Source organism: Manis javanica, chromosome X, assembly GCF_040802235.1.
Source record: "Manis javanica isolate MJ-LG chromosome X, MJ_LKY, whole genome shotgun sequence".
NCBI classification, from domain to species: Eukaryota; Metazoa; Chordata; class Mammalia; order Pholidota; family Manidae; genus Manis; species Manis javanica.
Window position 1 is genome coordinate 45,636,529 of NC_133174.1, and position 18,069 is coordinate 45,654,597.

At 49.2% G+C, this 18,069-nt stretch overlaps 1 protein-coding gene and 1 pseudogene across 3 annotated transcripts in view; one reads left to right on the top strand and one right to left on the bottom strand.

Moving 5' to 3' along the window:
• Positions 1-13,444, bottom strand: part of IQSEC2 (IQ motif and Sec7 domain ArfGEF 2) — an 80,511-nt gene extending 67,067 nt beyond the window's left edge. The window contains exon 1 of one of the 3 annotated variants that reach the window (XM_037010380.2): positions 12,513-13,444. In XM_037010380.2, coding sequence (XP_036866275.1) covers positions 12,513-13,219 — 707 coding nt within the window. In that variant the 5' untranslated portion in view covers positions 13,220-13,444. The remainder of the gene's footprint in view (positions 1-12,512) is intronic. The other 2 variants (XM_037010381.2, XM_037010385.2) reach the window with 2 other exon arrangements.
• A 246-nt stretch (positions 13,445-13,690) lies between these two features.
• On the top strand, positions 13,691-16,969 carry LOC108384282 (small ribosomal subunit protein uS2-like; annotated as a pseudogene).
• The last annotated feature ends 1,100 nt before the right edge of the window (positions 16,970-18,069 follow it).

An 18,069-nucleotide genomic window follows, 5' to 3' on the forward strand; every position in this document is an offset into this window, starting at 1 on the left:
AATATTTGTCTGTCACTTTAAAAATTTCTTTTTCAGGAAATTAGGAGGCAAGTATGATTTCACATTTTTATTTTTAAGAGAAGAAAGGCAAAAACTACAAAAAGAGAGCCTGGAATACTAGGCAACAGAGGGTAACTTTATCCTATAATTGCGGGGGAACCCCTGGGGAACTGAGTCCAAGAAGTGAGGAAATCAAATGCTGTCTTCCCTAACGTCATGCTCCTTGTAATCACTAAAAGCAATCTTTGCTTGGTCCTTAGCATATTCTGCCTTCTAATAATCTAAAAAGAATAAAGTGACTATTTATTAAGCACCTACAATGGTCTGTGGCTTGTGTTATCTTCATAATAGCTATTTAATAGCTATAGTTATTATTACTCTCGGTGAGGCTCAGACTAGAAATGTGATTTACCTAGAGTCATACAGCTAATAAGTAGTGGAGCTGAGAGTCAAGTCTGACTTTGACTCCAAAACCAATGCTTTCAGCTGCTACAGCTGCAGTTTTCCTTCTGCCATGCTAGAGCAAACAGCACTTCGCCTTCCATACAAGCCCGTGAGCTTGGCCCCTCTCCCTCACCCGGCTCCCATTTCCCCTTCACACAGTACAGCCCAAGGGCCCCCACACCATGAGCATTCTGGGAGAGCTTCTAGAAGAGACAATCATTCAAGAACAGAAGGAGGTGCACCAAAAAGGAAAGGTGGGGTTAGGCACAGGTATTGCAGCCTAGCTCAGTTCAGCAATATGACACAAAAAAAGAGAGAGAGAAAAAGGAAAATGGAACTGGCTCTGCAGCCCTCCCTTCCTGCATCCCTCTGCTGGAGGCAGAGGGATGGAGGTTCATCCTTAATGGGAAAGAGAGTGGGCGGAAGAGGGAGCAGCTCGCTGCTGCAGAAGCCTCAGCCCAGTCTCAAAGCCCCTCCTGTGTGCTTGGACCCTGCTCTGGCCCACCGGCTCCCACTGCCTAAGCAAAGGAAGTTGGGCTGCTCTCCAATCTCCCACCCAATCCTGCCAACGCATAGCTCACAGCAGACCTAGACCCTCTTGAGTCACAGCAAGGGCACATGGCGAGGTAGAAGGGCTGGTCCAGGGTTCAGAGGGAGGCAGCGGGGTGGGGTGGGGTGGGGGCTCAGAACTGAGGTCTCCAGTTCCTCAACTGAGGGCTGTCTTGACTGCATGGTCTAGATGGCAGAGGTTGAGGAAAAGGGGATGCTCCAGAGGCTGCCACAGGAAAGCTCATGACAGGGCCCAAGCCAGGGGCAGCACATGCCAAAATGAAGCCATCGAGAGTTGGGTATCTGGGGGGTTTATTAATAATTTCCATTCTCAGCCTGGATTGAGAAAGCAAAACAACTATTTTTAAAAGCGTTAGCCTTAGCTTGGACCTTAAGAGCACAAATGTCTATCTTGCTTATCTGAATGTGAAGGAATAAAATAAGGTATGAAACCATAACAGCAAAGAAGATGAGGGAGGGTGATATTAATGGGTGAGAGACTTCAACAAATTTCCTGAAGCAATAAACAAACAGCAATCATAGTTGAAGGAGAGCTAGGGATACCACTCAGGGGATTGCAGCTGGGGAGGGAGCCAGTTGAGCTAGCAGAGGTCCAGGGAGACTCCAGATTTGTAGATGGTAGGTGTAGGAGCAAGCAGGGGCTGAAAACAGGGGCAATGCACTGAAGGTAAGTATATGAAATCATTCCCTAGATCCAGGTCCTCTCCCAACTCCCAGATCCAGAACAAGCTGCCTTGCATTCCCTAGGCAAAACATCACAGAGCTCCTGGCTAAAGGAATTAAACTATCTGAGATGAATTAGGGCACCTAGTGGTATACTGGTGCTCCCAGAATAAAGTGCTTTTCACTCTGGCATTTGGGAAGCTCCCATTATAAAAGCCAGCTCCTCGGTGGCTCACCTAAATTAAAGCCAGTGAGTGGACAAGCCAGCCCGAATATACAAACATCTCAGTTAGACTTTCTATTAACTTACTCATAAACTATAAAATAGAATATATGAGAGAAAAGGTAAGCAGCCTAGAGAATCAATCCAGGACGTTGAATATACAATTAAGAGACATTCCAGAAAGAGAAAACAGAAAATGAAGGGGAGGAAACTATCAAATTATGTAAGAAAGGATAAGGTGCATCAAGTCAAAAGGGTTCACTGAGTACCAGCTAGGGTGAGTGAACTAGTTGAGTACTGGTTACATGGGTTTATGTGGCTTGTAAAAATTGACCAAGCTCTTCACTTGTAATATGAGCAGTTTTCTGTATGTATGTTACATTTCACTGTGAAGTTTTTTAAAAAAATCCCTCTCCCCAAAAATCTCAAAGTAAAATGTGCCTAGAAGATGTACTGTGTATGATTATCCCATGGTTTCAAGGAAACACAACAGTAGGTAAGCAAGTAAGTAATAAATAAATAAGAAAGGCAGAAAGAAAGTCCTGGTCCAAATATGAAACAAAGTGAAGAGTGGCATGATTTTGAGCAATCCATATAGCATAAGAAAGGGAAATTCTTTTGATCCTGATGTTAGGAACATTTTACTGGGAGTACAAAGGTGTGATGGTGGACCCGTGGGAAGTGAAGTACAATTATGGTATGTTATTTGGCTCTGCAATGAATAATACTGACATAATCATAATCACATAAACACAGTGCATTGGTGGTCAACTTTTAAAATCAATTTGTCTAGATAAAGCACTGAAGACCTAATTACAGAATGTAAATGTAACCAACCTCGCTGGATGTAACAGTACAGAACACAGAAAACAGGAGGTAGAAGAGCGGAGAAGAGACGATGAGGAGGATGGGGCACTAATAACCATGTCTCCTGAATGGTCAGGAGACAGTGTGGAAAATTAGTAGACTAAGAAATCACAGTTTAAAGTAGTATTTAATAAAGTTGCAAGGGTAACTAATTGTGAAACCAAAATGGTAATGTAACTGTCAAATTTTGTGGGTGGAGAGAGAGTCAGGTGCTGTAATGAACTAAACTCTCATTTGTCATAGTAGGAAGAAGTCAATAGATAATGTTTAATGTTGATGAATGAAGAAATGACCATTGAAACATGTTATTTAGAGATACGAATTTACCACTAGAAATCCTAAATGGTAAAAGTGATCACTTCGTGGGGCTAGGAAGTGAGGGGCAGGGAGACGTCAGCTTTTTACTGTACATATCCTTGTGTACCATTTGCCTTTATAACATTATGTATACGTACTGCTTTAGTTTAATTTTCAAAAACAAGTCCCTCCTCTTTCTTTGAACCTTAGCCTCCCTCATGGCAGATACAAAATGAGAAGGTTCATGATTCTAGGTGACGGAGGTCCTAGAATCTCCATCCATGCTTCTTTTTGGAGCAGGAGCAAGACAGGAGAGTGGCAGACCAACTGCCCCCTAACGAATGCCTCACTTCCTCAGAGTAACACAATCATTGTTCAGATGCCTTCTTGGCTGCCCAGCCTGCACCACCCCCTGGCCCTCCCCAAATTTAACCACTGCCAGTCCAGCCCCTCTAGCTTTCCATTCATTCAACTATTTACACCCATTAGTTATTTATACCTGCCTGAGTCACAAAGGATTTGAGATGGCTTATTCCAAAAACACAGATAAGGAAAGAATAAAAATGGAATTAGAAAACAAGAACTCAGAAAAAGAGATCAACAAAGATGCTAGAGCTGTACTTCAAATTGACTGGTAGCTAAGGCAGAAAGCAAAATACAATGAGCCATGACAGCCTCAAAATTAGGAAGGAGGAAAGATGCCAGTTTTCAGAGGAAGCAAATCTTTGCTGGGCACTGAATTCTCAAAGTCATTGTCCACAGGAGATGTCATGAAGTAGGAAATGACTGATTTTGTTTCCTTATGTTTTGTTTTTTAAACTTTAGGGTGTCCTATTTTAATGGTGTGCAAGTCAGATATTTGGATAAGTTATCTGCTATAAAAACTCAAGACTGCCAGGTAATATCATGATTATTAAATCAGATATAAAAGCACGTATCTTGATATGATCATAGATAATGTCACTGGTTTTCTTCCTGCCAAAAATGACTCCACAATGAGCACCTACAGGTACCAGGGAGTGTAATTCAAATGATCTTGGTTAATCCTGAGTGGTGGACATTGTTATCCCGTTTTACAGATGAGGAAACCAAAGCTCGGAGAAAGTAAAATGATGTAGCTGACATCATCCAGTGAGTTGGACAAAGCCTAGATTCAAACTTAGGTCTGTTGGTCTCCAAAGCTCATTCTTGATGTATCATACCATGGGGCATCAAAACAAGGGCATCCATGCTGGAGACGCTCTGCCTAAGGCAATGTGGACACAGTGATGACAGTGCAGGCCCATTTTCTTCCATAAAAACAAAAACAGCAACAGGGGGTTGACAGGCCTGGCTGTCAGGCCAGAAACTGCCTCTGAGCTGCCTCAGTTATATTAAATAAGGACCTTTAAGGCAGAAACCAGCAAAAAGAAGATTGAGCCTGGCTGGAGAAAGGAAACCTAGGTCCACTCCCCAGCTCTCAATCTAGCAGATCTGATTTCCAAAGGGCTGAACCACACAGAGCAGAACAACGAGACCCTATATTTTAGTGATGCCTCCTTCCCAAAAGGTCACTCAGCCTCCTTGAGCTCAAGATCTCTCATCTGTAAATATAGTGATCCTTGTAACCTCCACAGAATTTCAAGGAGTAAAGCAGCACATTTAAGGAATGCTGCTTTCAACCCTAGCATTACTACCAGAGTGACTCTTCTAATCACAGCTCTTCTGCTTACACACTGAGTGGCCTCATATGAGTCCTGTCTCTCTCTGGGCCTTAGTCTTCTCATCTGTAAAGTGAACAGGTTGAACCAAATAATTTTTAACAGTCCTTCCAGCTGGAAGTTTCTTGACTTTTATGCTGTCATTATTAAAACCCTCCTGGTCATGAATGGCTGCCACTCCTCTAAGCTCCACAGTAGGCTGCACGCCGCTCTGTCCCATGCTTGTCAGTGTGTTGTCCTGTCTTTCTCCCCCAATAGATTATCTCTACTTTCATTGTCCAAGCTCAGGTCTTATCATCTCTCATGTAGACTGTCACACCAGCTTCCTCACTGGATGCCCTCCAGTCTATTTGCCAAGCTCCCCAGAGTGGGATCTCTCCAAACCATGGCTCTTAACAGTCACTCCATACTCCACAATGAGCACCTTTTTCCTCAGCTTAAAGCCCTATGTTGGCCCCCAATTCCCAACCGAATAAAGATCTGGGCTGGCCAACTCTTTGGGCTCTTCTCTGGACCCGCCCTACCTCCCTGTTTGTGCTCCAGGTTATATTGACCTGATAAAAGCGCTCCCCTACATGTACATACCCTGCGGGCTCCATGCTTCTGTATATTGGCTCATGCTCTTCCCTCTGCCTTAGCCTCCCTTTGGCCTCCCATTTTTGCCAACCCACATGCTACCTTCACTTAGCTAACTCTTACTCATATCCCAAGCCTCAGTTAAGGCATCACCTCCTCCAGGAAGCCCTCCCCAACAGTCTAGGTAGATGGCCCTCCTTTGGACACCTGCAGTCCTCTGTGCACCACTCTGGCACAGCACACAGAACACTTGTGTATTACGCTCTTCTCTACCCAACTGTGAGCTCCCTAAAGGCAGGAACTGTATGATATTAAACACAGAACTCCCTGCCTGCAATAACATGATGCGTGGCACATCCTACGCACACGATATTCACTGGACTGACCTCCCTGTCAGAAATGCAGTGAGCTCCCACATGGCCTTTCCTTCCTGCTCTTCCACAGCATAGAGTTTTGCAGTTATTAGTAATAACAAGGCTGCTTGCAGAGTAAACACATACCGTGTGATGAACACTTCATATATGACATCTTGTTTAATTCTCACAACAGTCATGGTAAGATGAATTGGCTGGCCTATCAGATGTACAGTTGTGTAACACGCCTCCCAGTTTTATAAGGAAACTTTAGAGAAGGAAAAAATGAGTACTTTTAATCACAGATATAATGACAATAATTCTAAAGTGGTTATAAAGAGGGAAATATTGGTTTTATTCAGGTATAGTATACAGCATCCTGGAATCTAGTAGGAAATCACAAGTCATATTATTTCTTTAAAAAGATACAAAAATCATATTGCCACACATAAATGCATTTGGTATTACTGAAATGGTACATATGGGATGCTATCTGTGATAAACTTCCTCCTGCAATGTTAGAGGAATCATCCTAATTGCCAGTGTTGCTATGGCTTGTCATCTTTGTTCTGAAAAGTATGTGATGTGGTGATCCTGGGTTGTTTTGTTTGCTACACTCCACCTCTAGGGGGCAGGGCAGCCTCACATACTGTTTTCCATCCTTGTCCCTCGGCTTTCCATCCTGATCGGGACCTTGACGGGTGTGCCTGGCAGCCAGGAAATTTTCTGATACATTCTTTTCTTGGCGGGGGCCAGGGCAAGGGGGTGGCAAACACAAATCTTATATACCAGAAAATACAGGGTTATCTTCGTTTACTACTTGAGAAAGCCGAGGCTCTGAAAGTTAAGTGATTTGCCTAGCATCACATGAAGTCTTCTTCCATGGCACCATGCTTTCTCCAAATGCTAAGGTCCCAGAGAGCATCAGCTCCTAAGTGCTTGAGAACAGGCTTCCCTGCGTAAATGCTTTTGACATGGATGCTCGGAAGGAGGCCAAACACTATGGGGAAGGTGGACTAACTAGCAAATCGCTTTGCCCTAAGGAAGTGACCTCCGAAGAACACATAAGGCATTTATCTTCCCCATGACCAGTGTCTATGGTTCTGCCAGGAATACAGCAAAGAATGAGCCAGAGGGGCTGCATCTTATTCCAGCTTTGAAACACTGTGCCTAGCCTGGGGTCTGAGCCCAATAAAGACTTGATGGATAAATAAGCAATTTTCCACTGGACTGGGCAGACTGCACACAGTCTGCAGTCCTATGCAGGCCTTATTGCTCCTTTCAGAAAAGAAGATCCTGCATCAAGGGTCAAGACCATGGTATGACATGGTCCATGGCAGGGGAAGGAAAGGTAACAATGAGCAGATGGGCCCAAATGTGTCCAAAGTCTCATCTGACTCGGCTACCCTGATGTTCTACCAAATGTGAAACTGGTGAGCATGAGGAGCACAGAGAGCAGAGGCGAAAAAGCTCCAGGGAGCATGAGGGAAAAGCCACCCAGAAGCCAAAAGAATTCTTAAGTTGACTCATCTCTCTACAGGAGCCCTGGAATGAAGAAAAACAGGCACCCCTGGCCATTAGTGTACCAGGACTTAATCTGACATTCATTTGTTTACTCAACAGTTATTGAGCAGCTGCTATGTGCTGTGCTATGTGTTGGCAAGCTTCTAGCTCCTTCCCTCATGTCCACAGCACCTAGCATAAGGACTGACACAACATGACTCTGTATAGGTCAGTGAGATCTCAGTCTGAAGCAGCTCTCAATCTCCTGGTGAAGACATGAGATGTAAACAAATAACCAGAAAGGTATAAAAAGGGGCAGAGTGCTCATTTCAAGGGTAGGGGAGAGACCAGAGGACAAACATGGGAGAGGTGACAGAGGAGCTCAGCTTGGGGACTGGATGGAACAGCCTAGGAAAAGGAACAGCATGAGCAAAGACCAGCAGCTGTCAGAAGGCTGAGTAGGTTAATAGTGGGGCACACAGGCCTGCCTGGCTAAAGCACAATCTGTGGGAAGAGAACTGTGAAAAAAATGAGAGGAGAAAGGTTAGTTGGAAGCAAATCCTAAGGGGACCATGCAAGGCAGGTAGAGGAGTTTGAATGTTCTTCTGAAGACTGGAAAGAGGGCCTGGAAAATGGGGATACTAGTAACATCCATATGGCAGAGACCCTGCAAATGAGATGAAGCAGAACTGCACAGTGGGTGAGAATGTTGTAGACATACTTTGGAGCCCAGCCAACTGGGCTCCTTCTAGCTTTCTCAGCTCTGCTGCTCACTCATTGAGTGACCTTGGGTAAGTTATCCAACCTTTCTGGGCCTCGGTTTCCTCATCTGTAAGATGGATGTAATAACAGTATCTCCATCAAAGGAGTCCTGTGAAGACTGAATGAATTGATACACGGAGAGCACTTAGAACATATAGTGCTTGGCACATAGTAAACACAGGAAAAAAATGTTTGCTATTATTACATAAAGCTACATAGGGTGGTGCCTGGTACACAAGGCTGTGGCTCACGCAGCACACGTGTAGCCTCTTCTCCATGCTTCAGACCTTTACTATGTTCCTAGCAAATTCAGAGGCCACATAGTCAGAGGTGGGACAGCTGACAGAAGAGCAGAGAGCAAGCCTGGGTCACTTTTCCTCCCACCTTCCCCTTCATCAGATACCAGAAGATACCCGTGCTCTACAAAGCCCCTGCCTAGGTCCTCAGCCAGTGGCCTGGCCTGCCCTGCTCCCTCCTTCCTCCCAGAACCTTCACTCCTCACCACCGTTGCTTCTCATTTTGTTCCAAGCACTGTCACTCTGGCAGGACCAGCCTGGAACCCTGCATATCTAGCCGAGAGGAGGGGCTCTGCAAGCACAGAGAGCATGGTGTGTGCTTAGCCTGGTGGCCCCTCCTGCTCTGTGCACACAGCCAAGAAATGTTTGTGGATGACAACAACCCCATTCTTGCCCCAGATCTAGACAGAGAAGCAAGACTCCTCTAATTCTCATTCAACTCGACATTATCATTTCCTCCCACACGACTATAATGCTCCCAACACAGTGGGCGGGGGGAAGATAAATGGCTTTTCCTCCAGGGAAGGAGAGACCCCCCCTAGGAAAAGTACCCAAGACCCCAAAGGAGACAGACTTCCCCAGGGTCCCTCCCTGGGCTCACTCCCCCCCACCTCCCAGGGCCCTCAGCCCTTGTGGGGAGCTCACGGACACCCCACAGCACATGGGAGACAGCCCAGCAGCCATGTGATAGACCACGCATTGCCCTAGCTGTCAAGAACACCAGGCCTGCCTCCCTGGTTTTTGTCCCCCAGTGTGAGCCAGCTTGCAGGGTGGGCGGGGGTGGGTGCAGAGGATGGAGAGTTACCACCAAACCAGCTTCAACCCACCACCGCCTACAGCAGAGCCAGAGCTGCGCCCAGGCAAAAAGCGTGGGAAACGCAGCTCTCTTCAGTGTGGAGCGACTCAGCAGTGGCCCCCAGCATGCCTGTAAATCATGCCAGGCACCAGAAGTGCAAGGAGGGGCCAAGATCAACAACAAAAGCAGAGCTCTTCTCTAATCATCTGAAGGGGGGTGGCAATTCCAGAGAAGAAGAGCGTTGGTGGAGACCAGCAGCTACTAAAAAACAAACAAACATGGCCTTCATGTACAGAGGACCGAGCAAAAGGAGGTTGGGCCTCATCCCCTCATTATGCTCTATGCTGCACTAGAAAGGCCACACCCAGAGCACAGCAGAAGGCATACTGGCATCCGGGAACCTGTCCAGGAGAGATGGTGTGGGAGAATGTGGGAATCCTGGGGAGGTGGGGCGGTGACATGGGTGGGGGTAGACATGAAGCTGCCAGCAACTGCAGTAGAGGGAAAGTTCACAGGATTGGGAGCCTGGCTTGGTGGCGTGACCTCTGGTGTGTTATTTCCCTTCTCCCAGCCCTCAGTTTTTTCAGCTGTAAAATGAGGACTGTGGTGACAGATGTGCAGGGTCACTGGCTAGCCTAAATAAGTCTCCTGGCAGGAGGCCCCTCCATGAATGGCGGCTGGGCCCTGGCCCCTTTCTCCAGCCTTCTCCCACCAGAGGGAGCCTGGGGACCAGGAGCTCCCAGCCTGGAGCGGCTCTACCAATCCTCCCCCAATGCTGCAGCCTCTGCTGCTCAACTCCCACCCTGCCTCCCTGGCTGCCAGCGGCAGCCTCCTCGGCCCTTCCTGGCACACCCAGAGCAGGCCTGGCAGGGGAGCCAGTGGCAGCAGCTGTGGTGGCAACAATGGCCACTTCATCCATGGGCTGGCCTGGTGCCTGGCCGGGAGGGAGTGGAAAGGGGGCAGACACAGTCTCTTTCCTCCCCTGTTGACTCCCCCACACATCCTAGACTCAGATCGTCCTGCTCAAATGCTCTAGATACCTGAGGCTCTCCTGGCTTCTCCCGGTTCGTGACCTGACCAGGTCCTGAGGCCAAGAGACTCCTGTGGGGTAGAAGGCTCTAGTGGAAAAATAGCAGGCTGCACGGACAGGTGGACTTGGGTTCTAGTCCCAGCTCCAGTAAGGACTAGCAGCATAACCTTGAACAAGGTCCTTTCATCCTGAAGCCTCAGTTTCCCTGAAATGTCACTCTAAAGTGGAGTCGCTGATGCTGTCTGCACAGGGCCTGTTGTGAGGCCCAAAAGAGGTAGTCGTGGATGTGCAAATATTTAATATGTGGTTAGGAGAAAATTCAAAGTACTATCTAAACTCCATTATTAATCCAGTAGGAACTGGAAGCAAGGAAGTCCAACAGCCTGGAGGGTTCACAAAAAGAGGGAAGGACCAAGAGGCAGGCCTGCATGGATGGCAGAAGCACAGAGCTCAAGTTCAATGGGCTTCCAGCCAACCAAGAGATTCAGACCTACATCTGCAGGATAGAAAATCTGAGGGTAACAGAATCCTGGAATTGGGGAAGACCAGGTCATGTCATTAGGCTTTACACCAAGTTAGGCACTGTGCTATCTCCAGCTCTCCCCAGTGCTCACTGTGGCTCTGTTGGACACAGACCAGCCAACCCCCACCCCCACCCCACCAGGCAACCCACTGCATCACCAGACAGCCAGCTTGAAAAGTTATTCCTGATTTATCCCAAATGTTCCCACTGTTCCTGGTTCTGCTCCCCAGAGCCACACATAATGAGGCTGCTTCCTCTGTCATAGGCCTGACTACTCTAGAAAGCTCTTCCACAGCCAGGCTCGAGGACCACAGTGTCCATCCAGTCTCCCTTTGCCCCCTCCCCACCATGGCCCTCTCCTGGAAGGGCCCTGCTTGATCAATCTGGGCCCTGCCTCCAATATGCACACAGTTGGTCTCCAGGAATGGGCTCCCAACAACTCCACCTGGGCAGAAGAGCCCATCTCCCTGGCCCCAGACTGCTCTGAGGCAGTCCGTACCACAGCTTGACCAAGTGTGCACTGCAGTGGAGCCCAGTCGAGCGCTTGAGCTGCAGCTGCTGCTCCTGGGGCCCAGCCATCTCAACCCAACACCCCAGCCTGCTGCCTCACCACGGGGGAGTTACAGAGAGCTGTCTCCCGGCAGATTTCCTGAGGCAGAAGGCTTCCCCACCCCCAGCATAGCCTCTAAGAGACACTCCACTGGTTGTGGCACATGGTCAGCCCAGCTGAGCAGTAAGAGGAGGAGAAGGCTGTCCATTCGCTAGAGGACTTCAGACTTGTTCTGTAGTGTGGCTGTATTAATCACAGAACCACCAAACCTAAGCTGGGGAGTGGGGTCTAAAGAGCATTCCAAGCAGACCTTGCCTGGGGAACTAATGGCCTGAGAGTGGAAGGGACTCGGTCAAGGTCACAAAGCCAATCTGCAGCAGAGCTGGAAGGTGAACCCAGGTCTCCTAACTCCCATTTCAGTGTTAGTTCCAATACAGCAGAAGAGAAATCAGGGACCCTTTAGGCAGCCCTCTGAGCTTCCATGCCCTTGACTCTCTCAGCCTGACATTTATCCCAACCAGCTCTTGATGGTATCTACACATAAGAAATGGACCGAGTCCATGTCCCACCAATCCAGGAGATGTTGCCAAGGTGTCCCAAATAGGCAGAGACACAGACCACAGCACAGAAACTGACACTGATCCAACAAGAGGGAAGATCTGTAGACTTCCTGGCATGCTCTTTAGTTGGGTGGTGTTTTTCTTGAGGGTGGAGAGGGGGTGGTCTTTGAGGAACTAGGCAAGGACCTGGCCTCCATCTTTGCTCCCCCATCTTTACTCCCCCAGCCAGGATGTGCTGCGGTTCCCCTTCAAGGGATGTCTCAGCCTCCAGCAGCCATTCTGGTCCTCACCTGCCTCTCTGGGAAAGGATGGAGCTGAGGCCATCAGAGGAGACAAGATCAGGCCTGCACTAGGACCTGCAGAGGAGACCCCAACAGGCAAAAACAACAACAACAAAAAAAAAGGAGGGGGTGTCTTTCTTTCCCTTGAGGCTCTGAGTTGACACCATCGCAGACAATAAAAATCCCAACCAGCACATCCTAAATGAATAAATAAATGAAAAGCAATCCTTGGCAAGGATACAAGAGGGTGAAGAAGTGGTGGGGTGGTGACTGCTCTAGGCCCTCCTTGGCCACGGTTCTGAGAATGAGATGCCCGCACATCAAGCCAACCCACTCTGGGCTGGCTAGAGAAGGGATGTCGGCTGCATGAGGGCGACCTGGCTTCTCCCAACAGCCTGGCGCAGAAGGGGAGGACATGGGATTAGGCACGGGCTTCTTACTTTATCAGCAGGACAAGCTGGAGAGGGAAGTGGAGGGGAAGAGCTGGAGTGGGGATAGCACAGACACACGTTCCTTACTTTCTCTGGAGGGTTGTGGCTGGGCTGGTGCTGGTACTGGTGCTGTGGCCGCCACCGGCCCCGGGACTGGAGCTCCTGGATGCGCCACGGCTCAGCTGGCCGCGCTCCCGCGGTGGTCGGGACCCCACGCCCACCGCTGCCGAGTAGCCGGCTTCCTTCTCGCGGCTGGGGTGCGCCGGCCCGGCCTCCCGCCCGCCACGGTCGCGACCCAGGGCTGGGTTCTCGTGGTGCAAGTGGCACTGGGCCACGTCGCGCTCCCGGGCTGGGTAACCGGTAGTGTCCTGGAGCGGATAGGTGGCGTCCCTCTCCTTGTCCCGATACACTGCCTCCCGGTTCTGGTAAGCGCCGTCCCGGTTCGGGTAGCCTACGTCTCTGGCCGTCTGCTGAAACTGGCTCTCTCGCAGCTCGCGGTGGTGGAACTGGGTCTCGCGCAGGTTCTGGTACTGGCTTTCACGGCCCGGGCTGTCCCGCGCGCCGTGGGGGTCCCGGTGCAGCTCCCCGCGGTGCAGCTGGCTCTCCTCCCTCAGGTCGCGGTTCTCCTGGGTGAGCTGGTCCAGCTGGCCCTCCAGCTCTTCGATGCGCCGCCGCTGGGTCTCCAGCAGCTGCTGCTGGCTCTCGATGATGTTGTTCAGCTCCAGCAGGTACTCCACCGCCCGGTTGGGGCTCTCCGATCCTGGGCCGCCCGGGGGCCCCGACCCCGCCTCCATCCTGGCGGCCCAGGGGCAGGGGAAGGGGCAAGAGAGCCCGGTCCCCGCTCGCTCACGGCGCCACCCTCCCCCGGGCCCAGCCGGGGGAGGGGGCCGGCGGGACGTGAGGGCGCGCACCGGGCTCGAGGGCCCGGGGGCCCAGGGGGGCCCGGGAGACAGCGCTGGGGCCGGGGGCACGGGGAGCAGGAGCTGAGGCTGCCGCTGCCGCTGCCGCTGCCGCCGCCACCGCCACTGCCACGGCTTCCGAGGACGCGGCCCACGGCGCTCCGCCCGCTGCGGAGTCACTGCGCAGCGCGGCCACGCGGGACCGCCCCGGCCGCCGGCCCACCCCACCTCGCCGAGTACCCGGCCCGCCCCCGCGCGCCCCACCTGCAGCCGCCTGCCGCACCCGACGCCGGACCCGCCCCGAGGACCCCGGGCCAGGCAGACGCCAGCCCCACCACAGGCTGCGGGAGATCTCTCTGCACAGGTTCCAGGGTCCTCCCCTAGGGCTACCTAATGAAGCCCTCTGTCTTAGTCTGTACCAATACCCTTCAGGTCCACCAGGTCCAAGATGATCATGTAAGACGTCCCAGGAATCCCAGGCAGTCTCCCACAGACTCCCCATCCCCTAGGTCTGCCAGTCCCAAGGGTCAGTTTCCCTGTCCAATCCCACCCCTGGACCTCCTGTCTCAGTCGACCTTCCTTCAGCCCACATCATGGGCAGTCCCTGGATCTCCCTTTCTAGCTAGTTCCTGGGCTGTTCTTCCATCCCAGCCAGCCCCGTGTCCCTGCAGCCCAGCCAGCCCACAGCTCCCACCATCCCAGGCAGCCTCTGGAACACCCCAGCCAGCACACACAACATCACAGGCATCTCCCACTCCAGCCAACCGCTAAACTTTCCCTCTAAGCGAGTGCCCACATACTCTATCCCAACTAACCCCAGGATCCCCCAGGTTAGTCAGTACCTGGGTCTTCCAACCAAGGCAGTCCCAAGATCTCCCATCCCAACAAGTCCTGGGGCTACCCGTCACAGCCAGTCTTGGGATCAAAGTTTCATTCTTTCAACCCTTACTTTCTGCTCTCCTTTGGAAATGCTCTCCTCCATTCAGCCCACCATCTGCATCTAATGAAATTGTACCCATCCTTCAAGACTTAAATGCCACCTTAGTGAAGCCAACCCTGTTTTCTGCAGCCAAAGTGCCCACTTTCTCTCTCCCATTGCACTTCCTCTACACTTCACTGGTGGGGCAAATGGAACTATGCCTTATAGTGCATTTGTTTGTGTTGTTTTATGTCTTCTGCCAGACTGAGCTCCTTAAAGCCAGAAACATGTCTTCTTTCATGTTCGTTAGGAGGTTGGGGAGGAGGAGAAAGAATGAGTTTTACAGACAAAACTGGATTTAAATTCCATCTTTGCAAACTTCCGTTTCCATATCAATAACAGCTGCCTCACGGGGTGGTCTTGGGAAAAGGCAAGCAAAACCATTTGACACAGAAAAGACAACCCACGGAATGGGAGAACATATTTGCAAATCATCTAGCTGATAATGGTTTTGTAGCCAGAATATGTAAAGAACTCTCACAGCTCCACAACAAAAAGATAGCCCAATTTTTTTCAGTGGGCAACGGATTTGAACAGACATTTCTCCAAAGATGTACAAATGACCAGTAAGCACATGAAAAGATGCTCGACATCATTAGTCATCAGGGAAATGCAGATCAAAACCACAGTGAGCTTTCTGGGCTACCCATAAGGTGTTGTTCTGGTTTCCCATCATAACTTAAAGGGAAGCTTTCATGATTTCCAGAGCCCTTGATGTCCTGCAGATGAAGGAGGAGGATGTCCTTAAATTCCTTGCAGTAGGAACCCATTTAGGTGGCACCAACCTTGACTCCCAAATGGATCAGTGCATTTACAGAAGGGAAAATACTGGCATCTGCATCAGAAATGCGAAGAGGACGTTGGAGAAGCTTCTGGAGAAGCTTCTGCTGGAGGTTTGTGTCATTGTTGCCAGTGAAAACCCAGCTGATGTCAGTGCCGTATCTTCCAGGAATCCTGGCCAGCGAGCTGTGCTGAAGTTTACTGCTGCCACTGGAGTCACTCCTATTGCCAGCTGCTTCACTCCTAGAACCTTCCCTAACCAGATCCAGGCAGCCTTCCAGTAGCCAGGACTTCTGGTTGTTGCTGAAGCCAGAGGTGACTCCCAGCCTGTCACAGAGGTGTCTGACATGAACCTGCCTACTGCCGCTCTGCGCTACACAGACTCTCCTCTGTACTCTGGACATTGCCACCCTCCGCAACCACAAGGGAGCTCATTCAGTGGGTCTGTTGTGGTGCTGGCCCTGGAAATTCTGCACATATATGGCACCATCTCCTGTGAGTACCCATGGGAGGACATACCTGATCTCTACATCCACAAAGATCCTGAAGAGGTTGAAAAGGAAGAGCAGGCTGCTGTTGAAAAGGTTGTGAGCAAGGAGGAATTTCAGGATGAATGGACCATTCCAGCTCCTGAGTTTACTGCTACTCATGCCAAGCTCACGGGCTGGTCTGAAAGCATTTAGGTGCCTTGTGTGCCCATCCAGCAGTTCCCTGCTGATGTCTGGAGTGTTCAGCCTGCCACTGAAAACTGGTCCTCAGCTCCCACAGCTCAGGCAGCTGAATGGGTAGGAATGACCACTAGGTGGTCTTAAGCTGTTCTTCCACAGGCTCTTAAACAGAAAATGGAAATAAGATTATTGAAAAGTAAACATCAGCTTCTTAAAACACACACACTGAGATACCACTTTACACCACTATGATAACCGAAATAAAAGGGAGCAGCAAGGAGAAGTATTGGAAAAACTGGAATCCTCATAATTGCTGGTGGGAATGTAAAATGCAGTCACTTTGGAAAACAGTCTGGAAGTTTCTCAAAATGTTAAACAGAGACTTGCCATATGATCCAGGAATTCCACTCCTAGGTATATGCCCAAGAGAAATGAAAACATATGTCCACACAGAAACTTGTACATAAATGTTCATAGCGGAATTATTCATAATAACCAAAGACTGGAAAAAATCAAATGTTCATCTATTGATGACTGAGTAAACAAAATGTGCTACATCACACAATGGAAGAGTATTCCCCCATAAAAAGGAATGAAGTACTGATCCATGCTAAAACATGGGTGAACCTTGAAAACATTATATTAAATTATGCTAAAAGAGACAGAAAACACACATGTTGTATGATTCCACTTATATAAAATCCGAGGATAGGCAAATCCATAGAGACAGATAGAGTAGTGGCTGCCAGGGGCTGGGGCACTAGCTGCAGAAAGCGGAATGACTGCTAACAGGTAGGGGGTTTTTGGAAGGAGAATGAAAATATTCTAAAATTATATGGTGGCAGTTGAACAACCCTGTTAATTAAAAAACACTAAATAGTACACTTTAAAAGGGAGCATTTTGTGGTATGTGAATTATTTCTCAATAAAGCTGGGTTTAAAAAAAAAGCACTTTATGCAGACTCTGGCACATAACAGCAACTAGAATAATAATAACTAACACATCTCTGGTATTTACCATGTGCCAGGCACGGGGCTGAGCACTTTCCATGTATGAACTCACTTAATCCTCATGACAATACTATAAGGCAGGTCATGTTATTACCTCCATTTCACAGATGAGGAAAGTGAAGCCCAGAGATTGAATGACTTGCCTAGGGAGACACAGAGGCATAGCCAGCATGCTCAGATGTTTACTTCTCACTTCTTTGTATCTCTCCTCAACACCTTGTGCAAAATGGGTGCTCTGTCAGTGTTAAATTAATATATAAAGTACTTCTATGCATCCAGTGAACATTTACAGAGTATTTATTATGTTCTAGTCAATACCTGCATTGCCATTTTTATCAACTCTCATTCAGATTCCCTATGGGTACAAAGAGTTATTCACAAAATAGTTACGAGTGTCTAAGTGTAAAGCACTGTTCTAGACACTGAGGTTATAGCAATGAACAAAATAGACACAATCCCTAACCTTATAGAGTGGACACTCTAGCAGGAGAGAGAGATAATAAACAGCTAGAGTATATAGAGCTTGGAGGATGGTATCCTGGGTGGTGTCCCCCTGTCTCAAACTTGGTGTCCACTCTGTGAACGTGGCATTATTTGGAAATGAGGGTCTTTGCAGATGTAATCAAGTTCAGTGGAGGCCATACTCTATTAGTGTGGGTCTTTATGCAATGACGGTGTCCTTATAAGAGAGGGAAGTTTGGATACACACACACACACACACACACAGAGAACACCATATGAAGACAGAGGCAGAGATTGGAGTCTACAGGCCAAGAAACACCAAGGATTGCTGGCAACCATCAGAAGCTAGGAAGAGGCAAGGAAGGATCCTTCCCTAGAGCCTTCAGAGAGGGGACTTCTGGCCTGCAGAACCGTAAAAGAATAAATTTCCGTTGTTTGAAGTCACCCAGTTAGTGGTGCTTTGTTGCGGCAGCCCTAGGAAGCTAATGCAGGTGGTGGGTGACAGGTGCTCTGGAGGACAACAAAGCAGGTAAGGATGATGGAGAGTTCTGGATAGATGGGACATAGCCTGTGCCTTCAGGGAGCTCCCAGTCTAGTCAGAGAGCTACAACCACCAGTCATGAAGTGGACTAACCAGACTGGATGTGCTAAGAGCTAGAGTGCAGTCACCAAGACTAGAGTGCTGGGAGGTCTTTATGGATGTGATGGTATTTGAGCTGAGCTTAGGATTTCAATGGGTGGAAGTGGTAGAGATGAGAAATGCCTGTTGAAAGGAGCCATGTGCAGGGGGAGGAAAGGAACAGCATCAGGAAAGCAGTGTGTGTTTAAGGAACCACAGGTGGTTT